The sequence below is a fragment of the Alosa sapidissima genome, chromosome 20, assembly GCF_018492685.1.
Source record: "Alosa sapidissima isolate fAloSap1 chromosome 20, fAloSap1.pri, whole genome shotgun sequence".
NCBI lineage: Eukaryota > Metazoa > Chordata > Actinopteri > Clupeiformes > Clupeidae > Alosa > Alosa sapidissima.
In genome coordinates, this window is record NC_055976.1 from 5,328,099 (window position 1) to 5,345,411 (window position 17,313).

At 39.7% G+C, this 17,313-nt stretch overlaps 9 protein-coding genes across 9 annotated transcripts; all 9 read right to left on the minus strand.

Annotated features, from left to right (window-relative positions):
* Positions 1–528: 528 nt before the first annotated feature.
* LOC121694591 (heat shock protein 30-like) lies at positions 529–1,785 on the minus strand. The gene has a single exon (XM_042074787.1). It carries the CDS (start codon positions 1,376–1,378, stop codon positions 764–766), a length of 615 nt encoding a protein of 204 aa, XP_041930721.1. The 5' UTR covers positions 1,379–1,785; the 3' UTR covers positions 529–763.
* A 628-nt stretch (positions 1,786–2,413) lies between these two features.
* On the minus strand, positions 2,414–3,670 carry LOC121694590 (heat shock protein 30-like). The gene has a single exon (XM_042074786.1). The coding sequence runs from the start codon at positions 3,261–3,263 to the stop codon at positions 2,649–2,651; it is 615 nt and encodes a 204-aa protein (XP_041930720.1). The 5' UTR covers positions 3,264–3,670; the 3' UTR covers positions 2,414–2,648.
* A 628-nt stretch (positions 3,671–4,298) lies between these two features.
* LOC121694589 (heat shock protein 30-like) lies at positions 4,299–5,327 on the minus strand. The gene has a single exon (XM_042074785.1). It carries the CDS (start codon positions 5,146–5,148, stop codon positions 4,534–4,536), a length of 615 nt encoding a protein of 204 aa, XP_041930719.1. The 5' UTR covers positions 5,149–5,327; the 3' UTR covers positions 4,299–4,533.
* An 835-nt stretch (positions 5,328–6,162) lies between these two features.
* Positions 6,163–7,421, minus strand: LOC121694592 (heat shock protein 30-like). The gene has a single exon (XM_042074788.1). The coding sequence runs from the start codon at positions 7,012–7,014 to the stop codon at positions 6,400–6,402; it is 615 nt and encodes a 204-aa protein (XP_041930722.1). The 5' UTR covers positions 7,015–7,421; the 3' UTR covers positions 6,163–6,399.
* A 628-nt stretch (positions 7,422–8,049) lies between these two features.
* LOC121694369 (heat shock protein 30-like) lies at positions 8,050–9,308 on the minus strand. Its single transcript, XM_042074514.1, has one exon. It carries the CDS (start codon positions 8,899–8,901, stop codon positions 8,287–8,289), a length of 615 nt encoding a protein of 204 aa, XP_041930448.1. The 5' UTR covers positions 8,902–9,308; the 3' UTR covers positions 8,050–8,286.
* Positions 9,309–9,936: 628 nt separating this feature from the next.
* LOC121694786 (heat shock protein 30-like) lies at positions 9,937–10,965 on the minus strand. Its single transcript, XM_042075124.1, has one exon. The coding sequence runs from the start codon at positions 10,784–10,786 to the stop codon at positions 10,172–10,174; it is 615 nt and encodes a 204-aa protein (XP_041931058.1). The 5' UTR covers positions 10,787–10,965; the 3' UTR covers positions 9,937–10,171.
* An 835-nt stretch (positions 10,966–11,800) lies between these two features.
* Positions 11,801–13,059, minus strand: LOC121694787 (heat shock protein 30-like). Its single transcript, XM_042075125.1, has one exon. The coding sequence runs from the start codon at positions 12,650–12,652 to the stop codon at positions 12,038–12,040; it is 615 nt and encodes a 204-aa protein (XP_041931059.1). The 5' UTR covers positions 12,653–13,059; the 3' UTR covers positions 11,801–12,037.
* A 628-nt stretch (positions 13,060–13,687) lies between these two features.
* LOC121694367 (heat shock protein 30-like) lies at positions 13,688–14,946 on the minus strand. Its single transcript, XM_042074512.1, has one exon. It carries the CDS (start codon positions 14,537–14,539, stop codon positions 13,925–13,927), a length of 615 nt encoding a protein of 204 aa, XP_041930446.1. The 5' UTR covers positions 14,540–14,946; the 3' UTR covers positions 13,688–13,924.
* Positions 14,947–15,574: 628 nt separating this feature from the next.
* LOC121693944 (heat shock protein 30-like) lies at positions 15,575–16,887 on the minus strand. The gene has a single exon (XM_042073816.1). It carries the CDS (start codon positions 16,424–16,426, stop codon positions 15,812–15,814), a length of 615 nt encoding a protein of 204 aa, XP_041929750.1. The 5' UTR covers positions 16,427–16,887; the 3' UTR covers positions 15,575–15,811.
* Positions 16,888–17,313: the final 426 nt, after the last annotated feature.

Below are 17,313 nucleotides of genomic sequence, written 5' to 3' on the forward strand. Positions count from 1 at the left end.
CAAACAGAGCAAAAAAGGCTTTTGGACAACCACATAAGCAACATTTTAAATCCACCGCAAAGGACTTTTTTTTTCATATTTCACCCCCTGCAAGAATGTAATAAGCTTTGTAAAAAGGTGTACATTCATGTGGATTCAATACAATTGAACATTGACCGCTGTTTTTATGTTTGAATAAATACATCAAAATATACATGCATACATAAAATACGTCAAAATGATGTCCCGGAGTAGATATCTATCGGTAAGATGGGTTACCGATAACCCATGCCAAGCCGACTTGATGCTGTTGGTGATGCGCACATCAATTTAACTGTCTAAGTCCTGTCTGTTGATCTTTAGGTTTTATTTGAAGGATTCCTAAGTTGGTATTTGAAAGTGGCCTGTTTAACATTGCTTAATTACGTAGACTAGAAAATTAAAACTTTGTTTGCGTCCTCTGTCAGGTCTTGTGCTTTTCTAGGAAATGTTTGTATTTTGAGAGTTGGTGTTCACACTGTCAGTAAAAGAAGACGTACAATGTAAGCGTTATGATTGTTGTTCAGTATAAACAGGTTTATTATATTGCATGAATTAACATCATCAAAACATTTATTTGTTGAAAAAAAAGGGGGGGGATCATACAAATTGATTGTTTATATTATAAAAAAAAAAAGATTCAGTGCATTTAGCCTGATGCAGTCAGAATAAGAAATTGAATAACATTTCAAAAGTCCAGCTTTTTTAATCAAGTATGGAAATAAGTCCATTTTCAACAGTTTTTTTACTGCTTCATCTCGTCTGCATCGGTGGCGTTGTCCTCTTTTGTCATCTTCTCCAACTGTTCTGTGGAATCCGCTGTTTTGCAGTTGATGGGCACTACCCTCTCAGAGATGGAAGGCGTCTGTTTTCCTGGTGCTTCAATGTGAAGCTTTCCCTCTGCTAAACTGCAGGTCACAGCCTCAGGAGTCACCCCTTCTGGGAGATCAAACTCCCTCCTGAAGGCCTGGACCCTGTAGGAGTAGGAGCCTTTTCCATCTTCGTGTCTCTTCTCAGATTTGCCGCTCACTTGTAGCTTGTTGCCCACCTGTTTGACTGACAGCTCTTCAGGAGAAAAGTCTTTAGTGTCCAGCGTCAGAGCAAAACCATCTCCCTTCTTCTCAAGGTTGCAAGGAAGTGGATGAAGCTCCTCTGAAGCTGGGATTTGGTCAATCTCCTGGAAGATGTGGTGCTGAAGTTTCTTCAGGAGCTCCAGACTGCTTGGCATACCTTCCATGTTTCTCAGCATAAGATCTGTGTGAATGTCCAGAGGTCGGACCTGAGGCCAGATACTGCGGACGGGCCAGTAGAAGTCCACAAAGGGGCTGAGGGAGGGCTGGAATCCGTGAAGGCTCAACATCTTCAGTGAGAGTCGGGAGTTATTGCTGTGTCTACTACTCGTAGCGTAGCCTTAGATTTGTCTGTTTGGTTTCAGCACGGTGAGCTCTCACTGCTTTATACTGCCTCTAGAAGTTCCATGCAGTTCCTGAATATTCCAGTCAGTGCCAAAATGTACCACTGTGTGTCACCCTGGAGCATGGGGATGACGTCACAGAGATTCTAAATTTGGATTTGGTGAGCAATATGGATTCTTTGCATATTGGTTCACCAACTCACAGGATACATTTAAATGAAATTGATGTCATGTTTATGAACACTTATCATTAAACAGGTGATGTATTCAGGAAGGTGATTTTAAAAATACTCAGGCTAAAAACAAGCACGGCCATAGTGAAATTTGCAAACTGTACTGTGTCCTAACACGTACATACATTTCATCAAGGGTATATATTTTTGAAAAAGAAATATATTTATCATGATGGTAAACACATCTATTTTCATATTTCACCCCCTGCAAGAATGTAATAAGCTTTGTAAAAAAATTGTACATTCATGTGGATTCAATACAATTGAACATTGACCGCTGTTTTTATGTTTGAATAAATACATCAAAATATACATGAAATACTTCAAAATGATGTCCCGGAGTAGATATCTATCGGTAAGATGGGTTTCTGACTGAAAGCCTCATTTGAAAAAGGAAATTAATTTCCTCCTCTTTTTCCAACAGAAATAAACCACACTACTAATGATAGCACTATTTCGTCAGAAAATGCAGTTTCATGCTTGAAACATTGCCATTTGACTTGATGCTGTTGGTGATGCGCACATCAATTTAACTGTCTAAGTCCTGTATGTTGATCTTTAGGTTTTATTTGAAGGATTCCTAAGTTGGTATTTGAAAGTGGCCTGTTTAACATTGCTTAATTACGTAGACTAGAAAATTAAAACTTTGTTTGCGTCCTCTGTCAGGTCTTGTGCTTTTCTAGGAAATGTTTGTATTTTGAGAGTTGGTGTTCACACTGTCAGTAAAAGAAGACGTACAATGTAAGCGTTATGATTGTTGTTCAGTATAAACAGGTTTATTATATTGCATGAATTAACATCATCAAAACATTTATTTGTTGAAAAAAAAGGGGGGGGATCATACAAATTGATTGTTTATATTATAAAAAAAAAAAGATTCAGTGCATTTAGCCTGATGCAGTCAGAATAAGAAATTGAATAACATTTCAAAAGTCCAGCTTTTTTAATCAAGTATGGAAATAAGTCCATTTTCAACAGTTTTTTTACTGCTTCATCTCGTCTGCATCGGTGGCGTTGTCCTCTTTTGTCATCTTCTCCAACTGTTCTGTGGAATCCGCTGTTTTGCAGTTGATGGGCACTACCCTCTCAGAGATGGAAGGCGTCTGTTTTCCTGGTGCTTCAATGTGAAGCTTTCCCTCTGCTAAACTGCAGGTCACAGCCTCAGGAGTCACCCCTTCTGGGAGATCAAACTCCCTCCTGAAGGCCTGGACCCTGTAGGAGTAGGAGCCTTTTCCATCTTCGTGTCTCTTCTCAGATTTGCCGCTCACTTGTAGCTTGTTGCCCACCTGTTTGACTGACAGCTCTTCAGGAGAAAAGTCTTTAGTGTCCAGCGTCAGAGCAAAACCATCTCCCTTCTTCTCAAGGTTGCAAGGAAGTGGATGAAGCTCCTCTGAAGCTGGGATTTGGTCAATCTCCTGGAAGATGTGGTGCTGAAGTTTCTTCAGGAGCTCCAGACTGCTTGGCATACCTTCCATGTTTCTCAGCATAAGATCTGTGTGAATGTCCAGAGGTCGGACCTGAGGCCAGATACTGCGGACGGGCCAGTAGAAGTCCACAAAGGGGCTGAGGGAGGGCTGGAATCCGTGAAGGCTCAACATCTTCAGTGAGAGTCGGGAGTTATTGCTGTGTCTACTACTCGTAGCGTAGCCTTAGATTTGTCTGTTTGGTTTCAGCACGGTGAGCTCTCACTGCTTTATACTGCCTCTAGAAGTTCCATGCAGTTCCTGAATATTCCAGTCAGTGCCAAAATGTACCACTGTGTGTCACCCTGGAGCATGGGGATGACGTCACAGAGATTCTAAATTTGGATTTGGTGAGCAATATGGATTCTTTGCATATTGGTTCACCAACTCACAGGATACATTTAAATGAAATTGATGTCATGTTTATGAACACTTATCATTAAACAGGTGATGTATTCAGGAAGGTGATTTTAAAAATACTCAGGCTAAAAACAAGCACGGCCATAGTGAAATTTGCAAACTGTACTGTGTCCTAACACGTACATACATTTCATCAAGGGTATATATTTTTGAAAAAGAAATATATTTATCATGATGGTAAACACATCTATTTTCATATTTCACCCCCTGCAAGAATGTAATAAGCTTTGTAAAAAAATTGTACATTCATGTGGATTCAATACAATTGAACATTGACCGCTGTTTTTATGTTTGAATAAATACATCAAAATATACATGAAATACTTCAAAATGATGTCCCGGAGTAGATATCTATCGGTAAGATGGGTTTCTGACTGAAAGCCTCATTTGAAAAAGGAAATTAATTTCCTCCTCTTTTTCCAACAGAAATAAACCACACTACTAATGATAGCACTATTTCGTCAGAAAATGCAGTTTCATGCTTGAAACATTGCCATTTGACTTGATGCTGTTGGTGATGCGCACATCAATTTAACTGTCTAAGTCCTGTATGTTGATCTTTAGGTTTTATTTGAAGGATTCCTAAGTTGGTATTTGAAAGTGGCCTGTTTAACATTGCTTAATTACGTAGACTAGAAAATTAAAACTTTGTTTGCGTCCTCTGTCAGGTCTTGTGCTTTTCTAGGAAATGTTTGTATTTTGAGAGTTGGTGTTCACACTGTCAGTAAAAGAAGACGTACAATGTAAGCGTTATGATTGTTGTTCAGTATAAACAGGTTTATTATATTGCATGAATTAACATCATCAAAACATTTATTTGTTGAAAAAAAAGGGGGGGGATCATACAAATTGATTGTTTATATTATAAAAAAAAAAAGATTCAGTGCATTTAGCCTGATGCAGTCAGAATAAGAAATTGAATAACATTTCAAAAGTCCAGCTTTTTTAATCAAGTATGGAAATAAGTCCATTTTCAACAGTTTTTTTACTGCTTCATCTCGTCTGCATCGGTGGCGTTGTCCTCTTTTGTCATCTTCTCCAACTGTTCTGTGGAATCCGCTGTTTTGCAGTTGATGGGCACTACCCTCTCAGAGATGGAAGGCGTCTGTTTTCCTGGTGCTTCAATGTGAAGCTTTCCCTCTGCTAAACTGCAGGTCACAGCCTCAGGAGTCACCCCTTCTGGGAGATCAAACTCCCTCCTGAAGGCCTGGACCCTGTAGGAGTAGGAGCCTTTTCCATCTTCGTGTCTCTTCTCAGATTTGCCGCTCACTTGTAGCTTGTTGCCCACCTGTTTGACTGACAGCTCTTCAGGAGAAAAGTCTTTAGTGTCCAGCGTCAGAGCAAAACCATCTCCCTTCTTCTCAAGGTTGCAAGGAAGTGGATGAAGCTCCTCTGAAGCTGGGATTTGGTCAATCTCCTGGAAGATGTGGTGCTGAAGTTTCTTCAGGAGCTCCAGACTGCTTGGCATACCTTCCATGTTTCTCAGCATAAGATCTGTGTGAATGTCCAGAGGTCGGACCTGAGGCCAGATACTGCGGACGGGCCAGTAGAAGTCCACAAAGGGGCTGAGGGAGGGCTGGAATCCGTGAAGGCTCAACATCTTCAGTGAGAGTCGGGAGTTATTGCTGTGTCTACTACTCGTAGCGTAGCCTTAGATTTGTCTGTTTGGTTTCAGCACGGTGAGCTCTCACTGCTTTATACTGCCTCTAGAAGTTCCATGCAGTTCCTGAATATTCCAGTCAGTGCCAAAATGTACCACTGTGTGTCACCCTGGAGCATGGGGATGACATCACAGAGATTCTAAATTTGGATTTGGTGGGCAATATGGATTCTTTGCATATTGGTTCACCAACTCACAGGATACATTTAAATGAAATTGATGTCATGTTTATGAACACTTATCATTAAACAGGTGATGTATTCAGGAAGGTGATTTTAAAAATACTCAGGCTAAAAACAAGCACGGCCATAGTGAAATTTGCAAACTGTACTGTGTCCTAACACGTACATACATTTCATCAAGGGTATATATTTTTGAAAAAGAAATATATTTATCATGATGGTAAACACATCTATTTTCATATTTCACCCCCTGCAAGAATGTAATAAGCTTTGTAAAAAAATTGTACATTCATGTGGATTCAATACAATTGAACATTGACCGCTGTTTTTATGTTTGAATAAATACATCAAAATATACATGAAATACTTCAAAATGATGTCCCGGAGTAGATATCTATGAAAGCCTCATTTGAAAAAGGAAATTAATTTCCTCCTCTTTTTCCAACAGAAATAAACCACACTACTAATGATAGCACTATTTCGTCAGAAAATGCAGTTTCATGCTTGAAACATTGCCATTTGACTTCATGCTGTTGGTGATGCGCACATCAATTTAACTGTCTAAGTCCTGTATGTTGATCTTTAGGTTTTATTTGAAGGATTCCTAAGTTGGTATTTGAAAGTGGCCTGTTTAACATTGCTTAATTACGTAGACTAGAAAATTAAAACTTTGTTTGCGTCCTCTGTCAGGTCTTGTGCTTTTCTAGGAAATGTTTGTATTTTGAGAGTTGGTGTTCACACTGTCAGTAAAAGAAGACGTACAATGTAAGCGTTATGATTGTTGTTCAGTATAAACAGGTTTATTATATTGCATGAATTAACATCATCAAAACATTTATTTGTTGAAAAAAAAGGGGGGGGATCATACAAATTGATTGTTTATATTATAAAAAAAAAAAAAGATTCAGTGCATTTAGCCTGATGCAGTCAGAATAAGAAATTGAATAACATTTCAAAAGTCCAGCTTTTTTAATCAAGTATGGAAATAAGTCCATTTTCAACAGTTTTTTTACTGCTTCATCTCGTCTGCATCGGTGGCGTTGTCCTCTTTTGTCATCTTCTCCAACTGTTCTGTGGAATCCGCTGTTTTGCAGTTGATGGGCACTACCCTCTCAGAGATGGAAGGCGTCTGTTTTCCTGGTGCTTCAATGTGAAGCTTTCCCTCTGCTAAACTGCAGGTCACAGCCTCAGGAGTCACCCCTTCTGGGAGATCAAACTCCCTCCTGAAGGCCTGGACCCTGTAGGAGTAGGAGCCTTTTCCATCTTCGTGTCTCTTCTCAGATTTGCCGCTCACTTGTAGCTTGTTGCCCACCTGTTTGACTGACAGCTCTTCAGGAGAAAAGTCTTTAGTGTCCAGCGTCAGAGCAAAACCATCTCCCTTCTTCTCAAGGTTGCAAGGAAGTGGATGAAGCTCCTCTGAAGCTGGGATTTGGTCAATCTCCTGGAAGATGTGGTGCTGAAGTTTCTTCAGGAGCTCCAGACTGCTTGGCATACCTTCCATGTTTCTCAGCATAAGATCTGTGTGAATGTCCAGAGGTCGGACCTGAGGCCAGATACTGCGGACGGGCCAGTAGAAGTCCACAAAGGGGCTGAGGGAGGGCTGGAATCCGTGAAGGCTCAACATCTTCAGTGAGAGTCGGGAGTTATTGCTGTGTCTACTACTCGTAGCGTAGCCTTAGATTTGTCTGTTTGGTTTCAGCACGGTGAGCTCTCACTGCTTTATACTGCCTCTAGAAGTTCCATGCAGTTCCTGAATATTCCAGTCAGTGCCAAAATGTACCACTGTGTGTCACCCTGGAGCATGGGGATGACGTCACAGAGATTCTAAATTTGGATTTGGTGAGCAATATGGATTCTTTGCATATTGGTTCACCAACTCACAGGATACATTTAAATGAAATTGATGTCATGTTTATGAACACTTATCATTAAACAGGTGATGTATTCAGGAAGGTGATTTTAAAAATACTCAGGCTAAAAACAAGCACGGCCATAGTGAAATTTGCAAACTGTACTGTGTCCTAACACGTACATACATTTCATCAAGGGTATATATTTTTGAAAAAGAAATATATTTATCATGATGGTAAACACATCTATTTTCATATTTCACCCCCTGCAAGAATGTAATAAGCTTTGTAAAAAAATTGTACATTCATGTGGATTCAATACAATTGAACATTGACCGCTGTTTTTATGTTTGAATAAATACATCAAAATATACATGAAATACTTCAAAATGATGTCCCGGAGTAGATATCTATCGGTAAGATGGGTTTCTGACTGAAAGCCTCATTTGAAAAAGGAAATTAATTTCCTCCTCTTTTTCCAACAGAAATAAACCACACTACTAATGATAGCACTATTTCGTCAGAAAATGCAGTTTCATGCTTGAAACATTGCCATTTGACTTCATGCTGTTGGTGATGCGCACATCAATTTAACTGTCTAAGTCCTGTATGTTGATCTTTAGGTTTTATTTGAAGGATTCCTAAGTTGGTATTTGAAAGTGGCCTGTTTAACATTGCTTAATTACGTAGACTAGAAAATTAAAACTTTGTTTGCGTCCTCTGTCAGGTCTTGTGCTTTTCTAGGAAATGTTTGTATTTTGAGAGTTGGTGTTCACACTGTCAGTAAAAGAAGACGTACAATGTAAGCGTTATGATTGTTGTTCAGTATAAACAGGTTTATTATATTGCATGAATTAACATCATCAAAACATTTATTTGTTGAAAAAAAAGGGGGGGGATCATACAAATTGATTGTTTATATTATAAAAAAAAAAAAAGATTCAGTGCATTTAGCCTGATGCAGTCAGAATAAGAAATTGAATAACATTTCAAAAGTCCAGCTTTTTTAATCAAGTATGGAAATAAGTCCATTTTCAACAGTTTTTTTACTGCTTCATCTCGTCTGCATCGGTGGCGTTGTCCTCTTTTGTCATCTTCTCCAACTGTTCTGTGGAATCCGCTGTTTTGCAGTTGATGGGCACTACCCTCTCAGAGATGGAAGGCGTCTGTTTTCCTGGTGCTTCAATGTGAAGCTTTCCCTCTGCTAAACTGCAGGTCACAGCCTCAGGAGTCACCCCTTCTGGGAGATCAAACTCCCTCCTGAAGGCCTGGACCCTGTAGGAGTAGGAGCCTTTTCCATCTTCGTGTCTCTTCTCAGATTTGCCGCTCACTTGTAGCTTGTTGCCCACCTGTTTGACTGACAGCTCTTCAGGAGAAAAGTCTTTAGTGTCCAGCGTCAGAGCAAAACCATCTCCCTTCTTCTCAAGGTTGCAAGGAAGTGGATGAAGCTCCTCTGAAGCTGGGATTTGGTCAATCTCCTGGAAGATGTGGTGCTGAAGTTTCTTCAGGAGCTCCAGACTGCTTGGCATACCTTCCATGTTTCTCAGCATAAGATCTGTGTGAATGTCCAGAGGTCGGACCTGAGGCCAGATACTGCGGACGGGCCAGTAGAAGTCCACAAAGGGGCTGAGGGAGGGCTGGAATCCGTGAAGGCTCAACATCTTCAGTGAGAGTCGGGAGTTATTGCTGTGTCTACTACTCGTAGCGTAGCCTTAGATTTGTCTGTTTGGTTTCAGCACGGTGAGCTCTCACTGCTTTATACTGCCTCTAGAAGTTCCATGCAGTTCCTGAATATTCCAGTCAGTGCCAAAATGTACCACTGTGTGTCACCCTGGAGCATGGGGATGACGTCACAGAGATTCTAAATTTGGATTTGGTGAGCAATATGGATTCTTTGCATATTGGTTCACCAACTCACAGGATACATTTAAATGAAATTGATGTCATGTTTATGAACACTTATCATTAAACAGGTGATGTATTCAGGAAGGTGATTTTAAAAATACTCAGGCTAAAAACAAGCACGGCCATAGTGAAATTTGCAAACTGTACTGTGTCCTAACACGTACATACATTTCATCAAGGGTATATATTTTTGAAAAAGAAATATATTTATCATGATGGTAAACACATCTATTTTCATATTTCACCCCCTGCAAGAATGTAATAAGCTTTGTAAAAAAATTGTACATTCATGTGGATTCAATACAATTGAACATTGACCGCTGTTTTTATGTTTGAATAAATACATCAAAATATACATGAAATACTTCAAAATGATGTCCCGGAGTAGATATCTATCGGTAAGATGGGTTTCTGACTGAAAGCCTCATTTGAAAAAGGAAATTAATTTCCTCCTCTTTTTCCAACAGAAATAAACCACACTACTAATGATAGCACTATTTCGTCAGAAAATGCAGTTTCATGCTTGAAACATTGCCATTTGACTTGATGCTGTTGGTGATGCGCACATCAATTTAACTGTCTAAGTCCTGTATGTTGATCTTTAGGTTTTATTTGAAGGATTCCTAAGTTGGTATTTGAAAGTGGCCTGTTTAACATTGCTTAATTACGTAGACTAGAAAATTAAAACTTTGTTTGCGTCCTCTGTCAGGTCTTGTGCTTTTCTAGGAAATGTTTGTATTTTGAGAGTTGGTGTTCACACTGTCAGTAAAAGAAGACGTACAATGTAAGCGTTATGATTGTTGTTCAGTATAAACAGGTTTATTATATTGCATGAATTAACATCATCAAAACATTTATTTGTTGAAAAAAAAGGGGGGGGATCATACAAATTGATTGTTTATATTATAAAAAAAAAAAGATTCAGTGCATTTAGCCTGATGCAGTCAGAATAAGAAATTGAATAACATTTCAAAAGTCCAGCTTTTTTAATCAAGTATGGAAATAAGTCCATTTTCAACAGTTTTTTTACTGCTTCATCTCGTCTGCATCGGTGGCGTTGTCCTCTTTTGTCATCTTCTCCAACTGTTCTGTGGAATCCGCTGTTTTGCAGTTGATGGGCACTACCCTCTCAGAGATGGAAGGCGTCTGTTTTCCTGGTGCTTCAATGTGAAGCTTTCCCTCTGCTAAACTGCAGGTCACAGCCTCAGGAGTCACCCCTTCTGGGAGATCAAACTCCCTCCTGAAGGCCTGGACCCTGTAGGAGTAGGAGCCTTTTCCATCTTCGTGTCTCTTCTCAGATTTGCCGCTCACTTGTAGCTTGTTGCCCACCTGTTTGACTGACAGCTCTTCAGGAGAAAAGTCTTTAGTGTCCAGCGTCAGAGCAAAACCATCTCCCTTCTTCTCAAGGTTGCAAGGAAGTGGATGAAGCTCCTCTGAAGCTGGGATTTGGTCAATCTCCTGGAAGATGTGGTGCTGAAGTTTCTTCAGGAGCTCCAGACTGCTTGGCATACCTTCCATGTTTCTCAGCATAAGATCTGTGTGAATGTCCAGAGGTCGGACCTGAGGCCAGATACTGCGGACGGGCCAGTAGAAGTCCACAAAGGGGCTGAGGGAGGGCTGGAATCCGTGAAGGCTCAACATCTTCAGTGAGAGTCGGGAGTTATTGCTGTGTCTACTACTCGTAGCGTAGCCTTAGATTTGTCTGTTTGGTTTCAGCACGGTGAGCTCTCACTGCTTTATACTGCCTCTAGAAGTTCCATGCAGTTCCTGAATATTCCAGTCAGTGCCAAAATGTACCACTGTGTGTCACCCTGGAGCATGGGGATGACATCACAGAGATTCTAAATTTGGATTTGGTGGGCAATATGGATTCTTTGCATATTGGTTCACCAACTCACAGGATACATTTAAATGAAATTGATGTCATGTTTATGAACACTTATCATTAAACAGGTGATGTATTCAGGAAGGTGATTTTAAAAATACTCAGGCTAAAAACAAGCACGGCCATAGTGAAATTTGCAAACTGTACTGTGTCCTAACACGTACATACATTTCATCAAGGGTATATATTTTTGAAAAAGAAATATATTTATCATGATGGTAAACACATCTATTTTCATATTTCACCCCCTGCAAGAATGTAATAAGCTTTGTAAAAAAATTGTACATTCATGTGGATTCAATACAATTGAACATTGACCGCTGTTTTTATGTTTGAATAAATACATCAAAATATACATGAAATACTTCAAAATGATGTCCCGGAGTAGATATCTATGAAAGCCTCATTTGAAAAAGGAAATTAATTTCCTCCTCTTTTTCCAACAGAAATAAACCACACTACTAATGATAGCACTATTTCGTCAGAAAATGCAGTTTCATGCTTGAAACATTGCCATTTGACTTCATGCTGTTGGTGATGCGCACATCAATTTAACTGTCTAAGTCCTGTATGTTGATCTTTAGGTTTTATTTGAAGGATTCCTAAGTTGGTATTTGAAAGTGGCCTGTTTAACATTGCTTAATTACGTAGACTAGAAAATTAAAACTTTGTTTGCGTCCTCTGTCAGGTCTTGTGCTTTTCTAGGAAATGTTTGTATTTTGAGAGTTGGTGTTCACACTGTCAGTAAAAGAAGACGTACAATGTAAGCGTTATGATTGTTGTTCAGTATAAACAGGTTTATTATATTGCATGAATTAACATCATCAAAACATTTATTTGTTGAAAAAAAAGGGGGGGGATCATACAAATTGATTGTTTATATTATAAAAAAAAAAAAAGATTCAGTGCATTTAGCCTGATGCAGTCAGAATAAGAAATTGAATAACATTTCAAAAGTCCAGCTTTTTTAATCAAGTATGGAAATAAGTCCATTTTCAACAGTTTTTTTACTGCTTCATCTCGTCTGCATCGGTGGCGTTGTCCTCTTTTGTCATCTTCTCCAACTGTTCTGTGGAATCCGCTGTTTTGCAGTTGATGGGCACTACCCTCTCAGAGATGGAAGGCGTCTGTTTTCCTGGTGCTTCAATGTGAAGCTTTCCCTCTGCTAAACTGCAGGTCACAGCCTCAGGAGTCACCCCTTCTGGGAGATCAAACTCCCTCCTGAAGGCCTGGACCCTGTAGGAGTAGGAGCCTTTTCCATCTTCGTGTCTCTTCTCAGATTTGCCGCTCACTTGTAGCTTGTTGCCCACCTGTTTGACTGACAGCTCTTCAGGAGAAAAGTCTTTAGTGTCCAGCGTCAGAGCAAAACCATCTCCCTTCTTCTCAAGGTTGCAAGGAAGTGGATGAAGCTCCTCTGAAGCTGGGATTTGGTCAATCTCCTGGAAGATGTGGTGCTGAAGTTTCTTCAGGAGCTCCAGACTGCTTGGCATACCTTCCATGTTTCTCAGCATAAGATCTGTGTGAATGTCCAGAGGTCGGACCTGAGGCCAGATACTGCGGACGGGCCAGTAGAAGTCCACAAAGGGGCTGAGGGAGGGCTGGAATCCGTGAAGGCTCAACATCTTCAGTGAGAGTCGGGAGTTATTGCTGTGTCTACTACTCGTAGCGTAGCCTTAGATTTGTCTGTTTGGTTTCAGCACGGTGAGCTCTCACTGCTTTATACTGCCTCTAGAAGTTCCATGCAGTTCCTGAATATTCCAGTCAGTGCCAAAATGTACCACTGTGTGTCACCCTGGAGCATGGGGATGACGTCACAGAGATTCTAAATTTGGATTTGGTGAGCAATATGGATTCTTTGCATATTGGTTCACCAACTCACAGGATACATTTAAATGAAATTGATGTCATGTTTATGAACACTTATCATTAAACAGGTGATGTATTCAGGAAGGTGATTTTAAAAATACTCAGGCTAAAAACAAGCACGGCCATAGTGAAATTTGCAAACTGTACTGTGTCCTAACACGTACATACATTTCATCAAGGGTATATATTTTTGAAAAAGAAATATATTTATCATGATGGTAAACACATCTATTTTCATATTTCACCCCCTGCAAGAATGTAATAAGCTTTGTAAAAAAATTGTACATTCATGTGGATTCAATACAATTGAACATTGACCGCTGTTTTTATGTTTGAATAAATACATCAAAATATACATGAAATACTTCAAAATGATGTCCCGGAGTAGATATCTATCGGTAAGATGGGTTTCTGACTGAAAGCCTCATTTGAAAAAGGAAATTAATTTCCTCCTCTTTTTCCAACAGAAATAAACCACACTACTAATGATAGCACTATTTCGTCAGAAAATGCAGTTTCATGCTTGAAACATTGCCATTTGACTTCATGCTGTTGGTGATGCGCACATCAATTTAACTGTCTAAGTCCTGTATGTTGATCTTTAGGTTTTATTTGAAGGATTCCTAAGTTGGTATTTGAAAGTGGCCTGTTTAACATTGCTTAATTACGTAGACTAGAAAATTAAAACTTTGTTTGCGTCCTCTGTCAGGTCTTGTGCTTTTCTAGGAAATGTTTGTATTTTGAGAGTTGGTGTTCACACTGTCAGTAAAAGAAGACGTACAATGTAAGCGTTATGATTGTTGTTCAGTATAAACAGGTTTATTATATTGCATGAATTAACATCATCAAAACATTTATTTGTTGAAAAAAAAGGGGGGGGATCATACAAATTGATTGTTTATATTATAAAAAAAAAAAAAGATTCAGTGCATTTAGCCTGATGCAGTCAGAATAAGAAATTGAATAACATTTCAAAAGTCCAGCTTTTTTAATCAAGTATGGAAATAAGTCCATTTTCAACAGTTTTTTTACTGCTTCATCTCGTCTGCATCGGTGGCGTTGTCCTCTTTTGTCATCTTCTCCAACTGTTCTGTGGAATCCGCTGTTTTGCAGTTGATGGGCACTACCCTCTCAGAGATGGAAGGCGTCTGTTTTCCTGGTGCTTCAATGTGAAGCTTTCCCTCTGCTAAACTGCAGGTCACAGCCTCAGGAGTCACCCCTTCTGGGAGATCAAACTCCCTCCTGAAGGCCTGGACCCTGTAGGAGTAGGAGCCTTTTCCATCTTCGTGTCTCTTCTCAGATTTGCCGCTCACTTGTAGCTTGTTGCCCACCTGTTTGACTGACAGCTCTTCAGGAGAAAAGTCTTTAGTGTCCAGCGTCAGAGCAAAACCATCTCCCTTCTTCTCAAGGTTGCAAGGAAGTGGATGAAGCTCCTCTGAAGCTGGGATTTGGTCAATCTCCTGGAAGATGTGGTGCTGAAGTTTCTTCAGGAGCTCCAGACTGCTTGGCATACCTTCCATGTTTCTCAGCATAAGATCTGTGTGAATGTCCAGAGGTCGGACCTGAGGCCAGATACTGCGGACGGGCCAGTAGAAGTCCACAAAGGGGCTGAGGGAGGGCTGGAATCCGTGAAGGCTCAACATCTTCAGTGAGAGTCGGGAGTTATTGCTGTGTCTACTACTCGTAGCGTAGCCTTAGATTTGTCTGTTTGGTTTCAGCACGGTGAGCTCTCACTGCTTTATACTGCCTCTAGAAGTTCCATGCAGTTCCTGAATATTCCAGTCAGTGCCAAAATGTACCACTGTGTGTCACCCTGGAGCATGGGGATGACGTCACAGAGATTCTAAATTTGGATTTGGTGAGCAATATGGATTCTTTGCATATTGGTTCACCAACTCACAGGATACATTTAAATGAAATTGATGTCATGTTTATGAACACTTATCATTAAACAGGTGATGTATTCAGGAAGGTGATTTTAAAAATACTCAGGCTAAAAACAAGCACGGCCATAGTGAAATTTGCAAACTGTACTGTGTCCTAACACGTACATACATTTCATCAAGGGTATATATTTTTGAAAAAGAAATATATTTATCATGATGGTAAACACATCTATTTTCATATTTCACCCCCTGCAAGAATGTAATAAGCTTTGTAAAAAAATTGTACATTCATGTGGATTCAATACAATTGAACATTGACCGCTGTTTTTATGTTTGAATAAATACATCAAAATATACATGAAATACTTCAAAATGATGTCCCGGAGTAGATATCTATCGGTAAGATGGGTTTCTGACTGAAAGCCTCATTTGAAAAAGGAAATTAATTTCCTCCTCTTTTTCCAACAGAAATAAACCACACTACTAATGATAGCACTATTTCGTCAGAAAATGCAGTTTCATGCTTGAAACATTGCCATTTGACTTCATGCTGTTGGTGATGCGCACATCAATTTAACTGTCTAAGTCCTGTATGTTGATCTTTAGGTTTTATTTGAAGGATTCCTAAGTTGGTATTTGAAAGTGGCCTGTTTAACATTGCTTAATTACGTAGACTAGAAAATTAAAACTTTGTTTGCGTCCTCTGTCAGGTCTTGTGCTTTTCTAGGAAATGTTTGTATTTTGAGAGTTGGTGTTCACACTGTCAGTAAAAGAAGACGTACAATGTAAGCGTTATGATTGTTGTTCAGTATAAACAGGTTTATTATATTGCATGAATTAACATCATCAAAACATTTATTTGTTGAAAAAAAAGGGGGGGGATCATACAAATTGATTGTTTATATTATAAAAAAAAAAAAAGATTCAGTGCATTTAGCCTGATGCAGTCAGAATAAGAAATTGAATAACATTTCAAAAGTCCAGCTTTTTTAATCAAGTATGGAAATAAGTCCATTTTCAACAGTTTTTTTACTGCTTCATCTCGTCTGCATCGGTGGCGTTGTCCTCTTTTGTCATCTTCTCCAACTGTTCTGTGGAATCCGCTGTTTTGCAGTTGATGGGCACTACCCTCTCAGAGATGGAAGGCGTCTGTTTTCCTGGTGCTTCAATGTGAAGCTTTCCCTCTGCTAAACTGCAGGTCACAGCCTCAGGAGTCACCCCTTCTGGGAGATCAAACTCCCTCCTGAAGGCCTGGACCCTGTAGGAGTAGGAGCCTTTTCCATCTTCGTGTCTCTTCTCAGATTTGCCGCTCACTTGTAGCTTGTTGCCCACCTGTTTGACTGACAGCTCTTCAGGAGAAAAGTCTTTAGTGTCCAGCGTCAGAGCAAAACCATCTCCCTTCTTCTCAAGGTTGCAAGGAAGTGGATGAAGCTCCTCTGAAGCTGGGATTTGGTCAATCTCCTGGAAGATGTGGTGCTGAAGTTTCTTCAGGAGCTCCAGACTGCTTGGCATACCTTCCATGTTTCTCAGCATAAGATCTGTGTGAATGTCCAGAGGTCGGACCTGAGGCCAGATACTGCGGACGGGCCAGTAGAAGTCCACAAAGGGGCTGAGGGAGGGCTGGAATCCGTGAAGGCTCAACATCTTCAGTGAGAGTCGGGAGTTCTTGCTGTGTCTTGCTTCTTGCTACTCGTAGCGTAGCCTTGGATTTGTCTGTTTGGTTTCAGCACGGTGAGCTCTCACTGCTTTATACTGCCTCTTGAAGTTCCATGAAGTTCCTGAATATTCCAGTCAGTGCCTAAATGTACCCCTGTGTGTCACCCTGGAGCATGGGGATGACATCACAGAGATTCTAAATTTGGATTTGGTGAGCAATATGGATTCTTTGCATATTGGTTCACCAACTCACAGGATACATTTAAATGAAATTGATGTCATGTTTATGAACACTTATCATTAAACAGGTGATGTATTCAGGAAGGTGATTTTAAAAATACTCAGGCTAAAAACAAGCACGGCCATAGTGAAATTTGCAAACTGTACTGTGTCCTAACACGTACATATATTTCATCAAGGGTTTATATTTTTGAAAAAGAAATATATTTATCATGATGGTAAACACATCTTTTTTTCATATTTCACCCCCTGCAAGAATGTAATAAGCTTTGTAAAAAAGTGTACATTCATGTGGATTCAATACAATTGAACATTGACCGCTGTTTTTATGTTTGAATAAATACATCAAAATATACATGCATACATAAAATACGTCAAAATGATGTCCCGGAGTAGATATCTATCGGTAAGATGGGTTTCTGACCGAAAGCCTCATTTGAAAAGGGAAATTAATTTCCTCCTCTTTTTCCAACAGAAATAAACCACACTACTAATGACAGCACTATTTCATCAGAAAATGCAGTTTCATGCTTGAAACATTGCCATTTGACTTGATGCTGTTGGTGATGCGCACATCAATTTAACTGTCTAAGTCCTGTATGTTGATCTTTAGGTTTTATTTGAAGGATTCCTAA

What these genes read in the sequence shown, in the direction of transcription:
- LOC121694589 (XM_042074785.1), bottom strand. Translation starts at nt 5,148, where the DNA reads ATGTTGAGCCTTCACGGATTCCAGCCCTCCCTCAGCCCCTTTGTGGAC.
- LOC121694787 (XM_042075125.1), bottom strand. Translation starts at nt 12,652, where the DNA reads ATGTTGAGCCTTCACGGATTCCAGCCCTCCCTCAGCCCCTTTGTGGAC.
- LOC121694591 (XM_042074787.1), bottom strand. Translation starts at nt 1,378, where the DNA reads ATGTTGAGCCTTCACGGATTCCAGCCCTCCCTCAGCCCCTTTGTGGAC.
- LOC121694786 (XM_042075124.1), bottom strand. Translation starts at nt 10,786, where the DNA reads ATGTTGAGCCTTCACGGATTCCAGCCCTCCCTCAGCCCCTTTGTGGAC.
- LOC121694369 (XM_042074514.1), bottom strand. Translation starts at nt 8,901, where the DNA reads ATGTTGAGCCTTCACGGATTCCAGCCCTCCCTCAGCCCCTTTGTGGAC.
- LOC121693944 (XM_042073816.1), bottom strand. Translation starts at nt 16,426, where the DNA reads ATGTTGAGCCTTCACGGATTCCAGCCCTCCCTCAGCCCCTTTGTGGAC.
- LOC121694592 (XM_042074788.1), bottom strand. Translation starts at nt 7,014, where the DNA reads ATGTTGAGCCTTCACGGATTCCAGCCCTCCCTCAGCCCCTTTGTGGAC.
- LOC121694367 (XM_042074512.1), bottom strand. Translation starts at nt 14,539, where the DNA reads ATGTTGAGCCTTCACGGATTCCAGCCCTCCCTCAGCCCCTTTGTGGAC.
- LOC121694590 (XM_042074786.1), bottom strand. Translation starts at nt 3,263, where the DNA reads ATGTTGAGCCTTCACGGATTCCAGCCCTCCCTCAGCCCCTTTGTGGAC.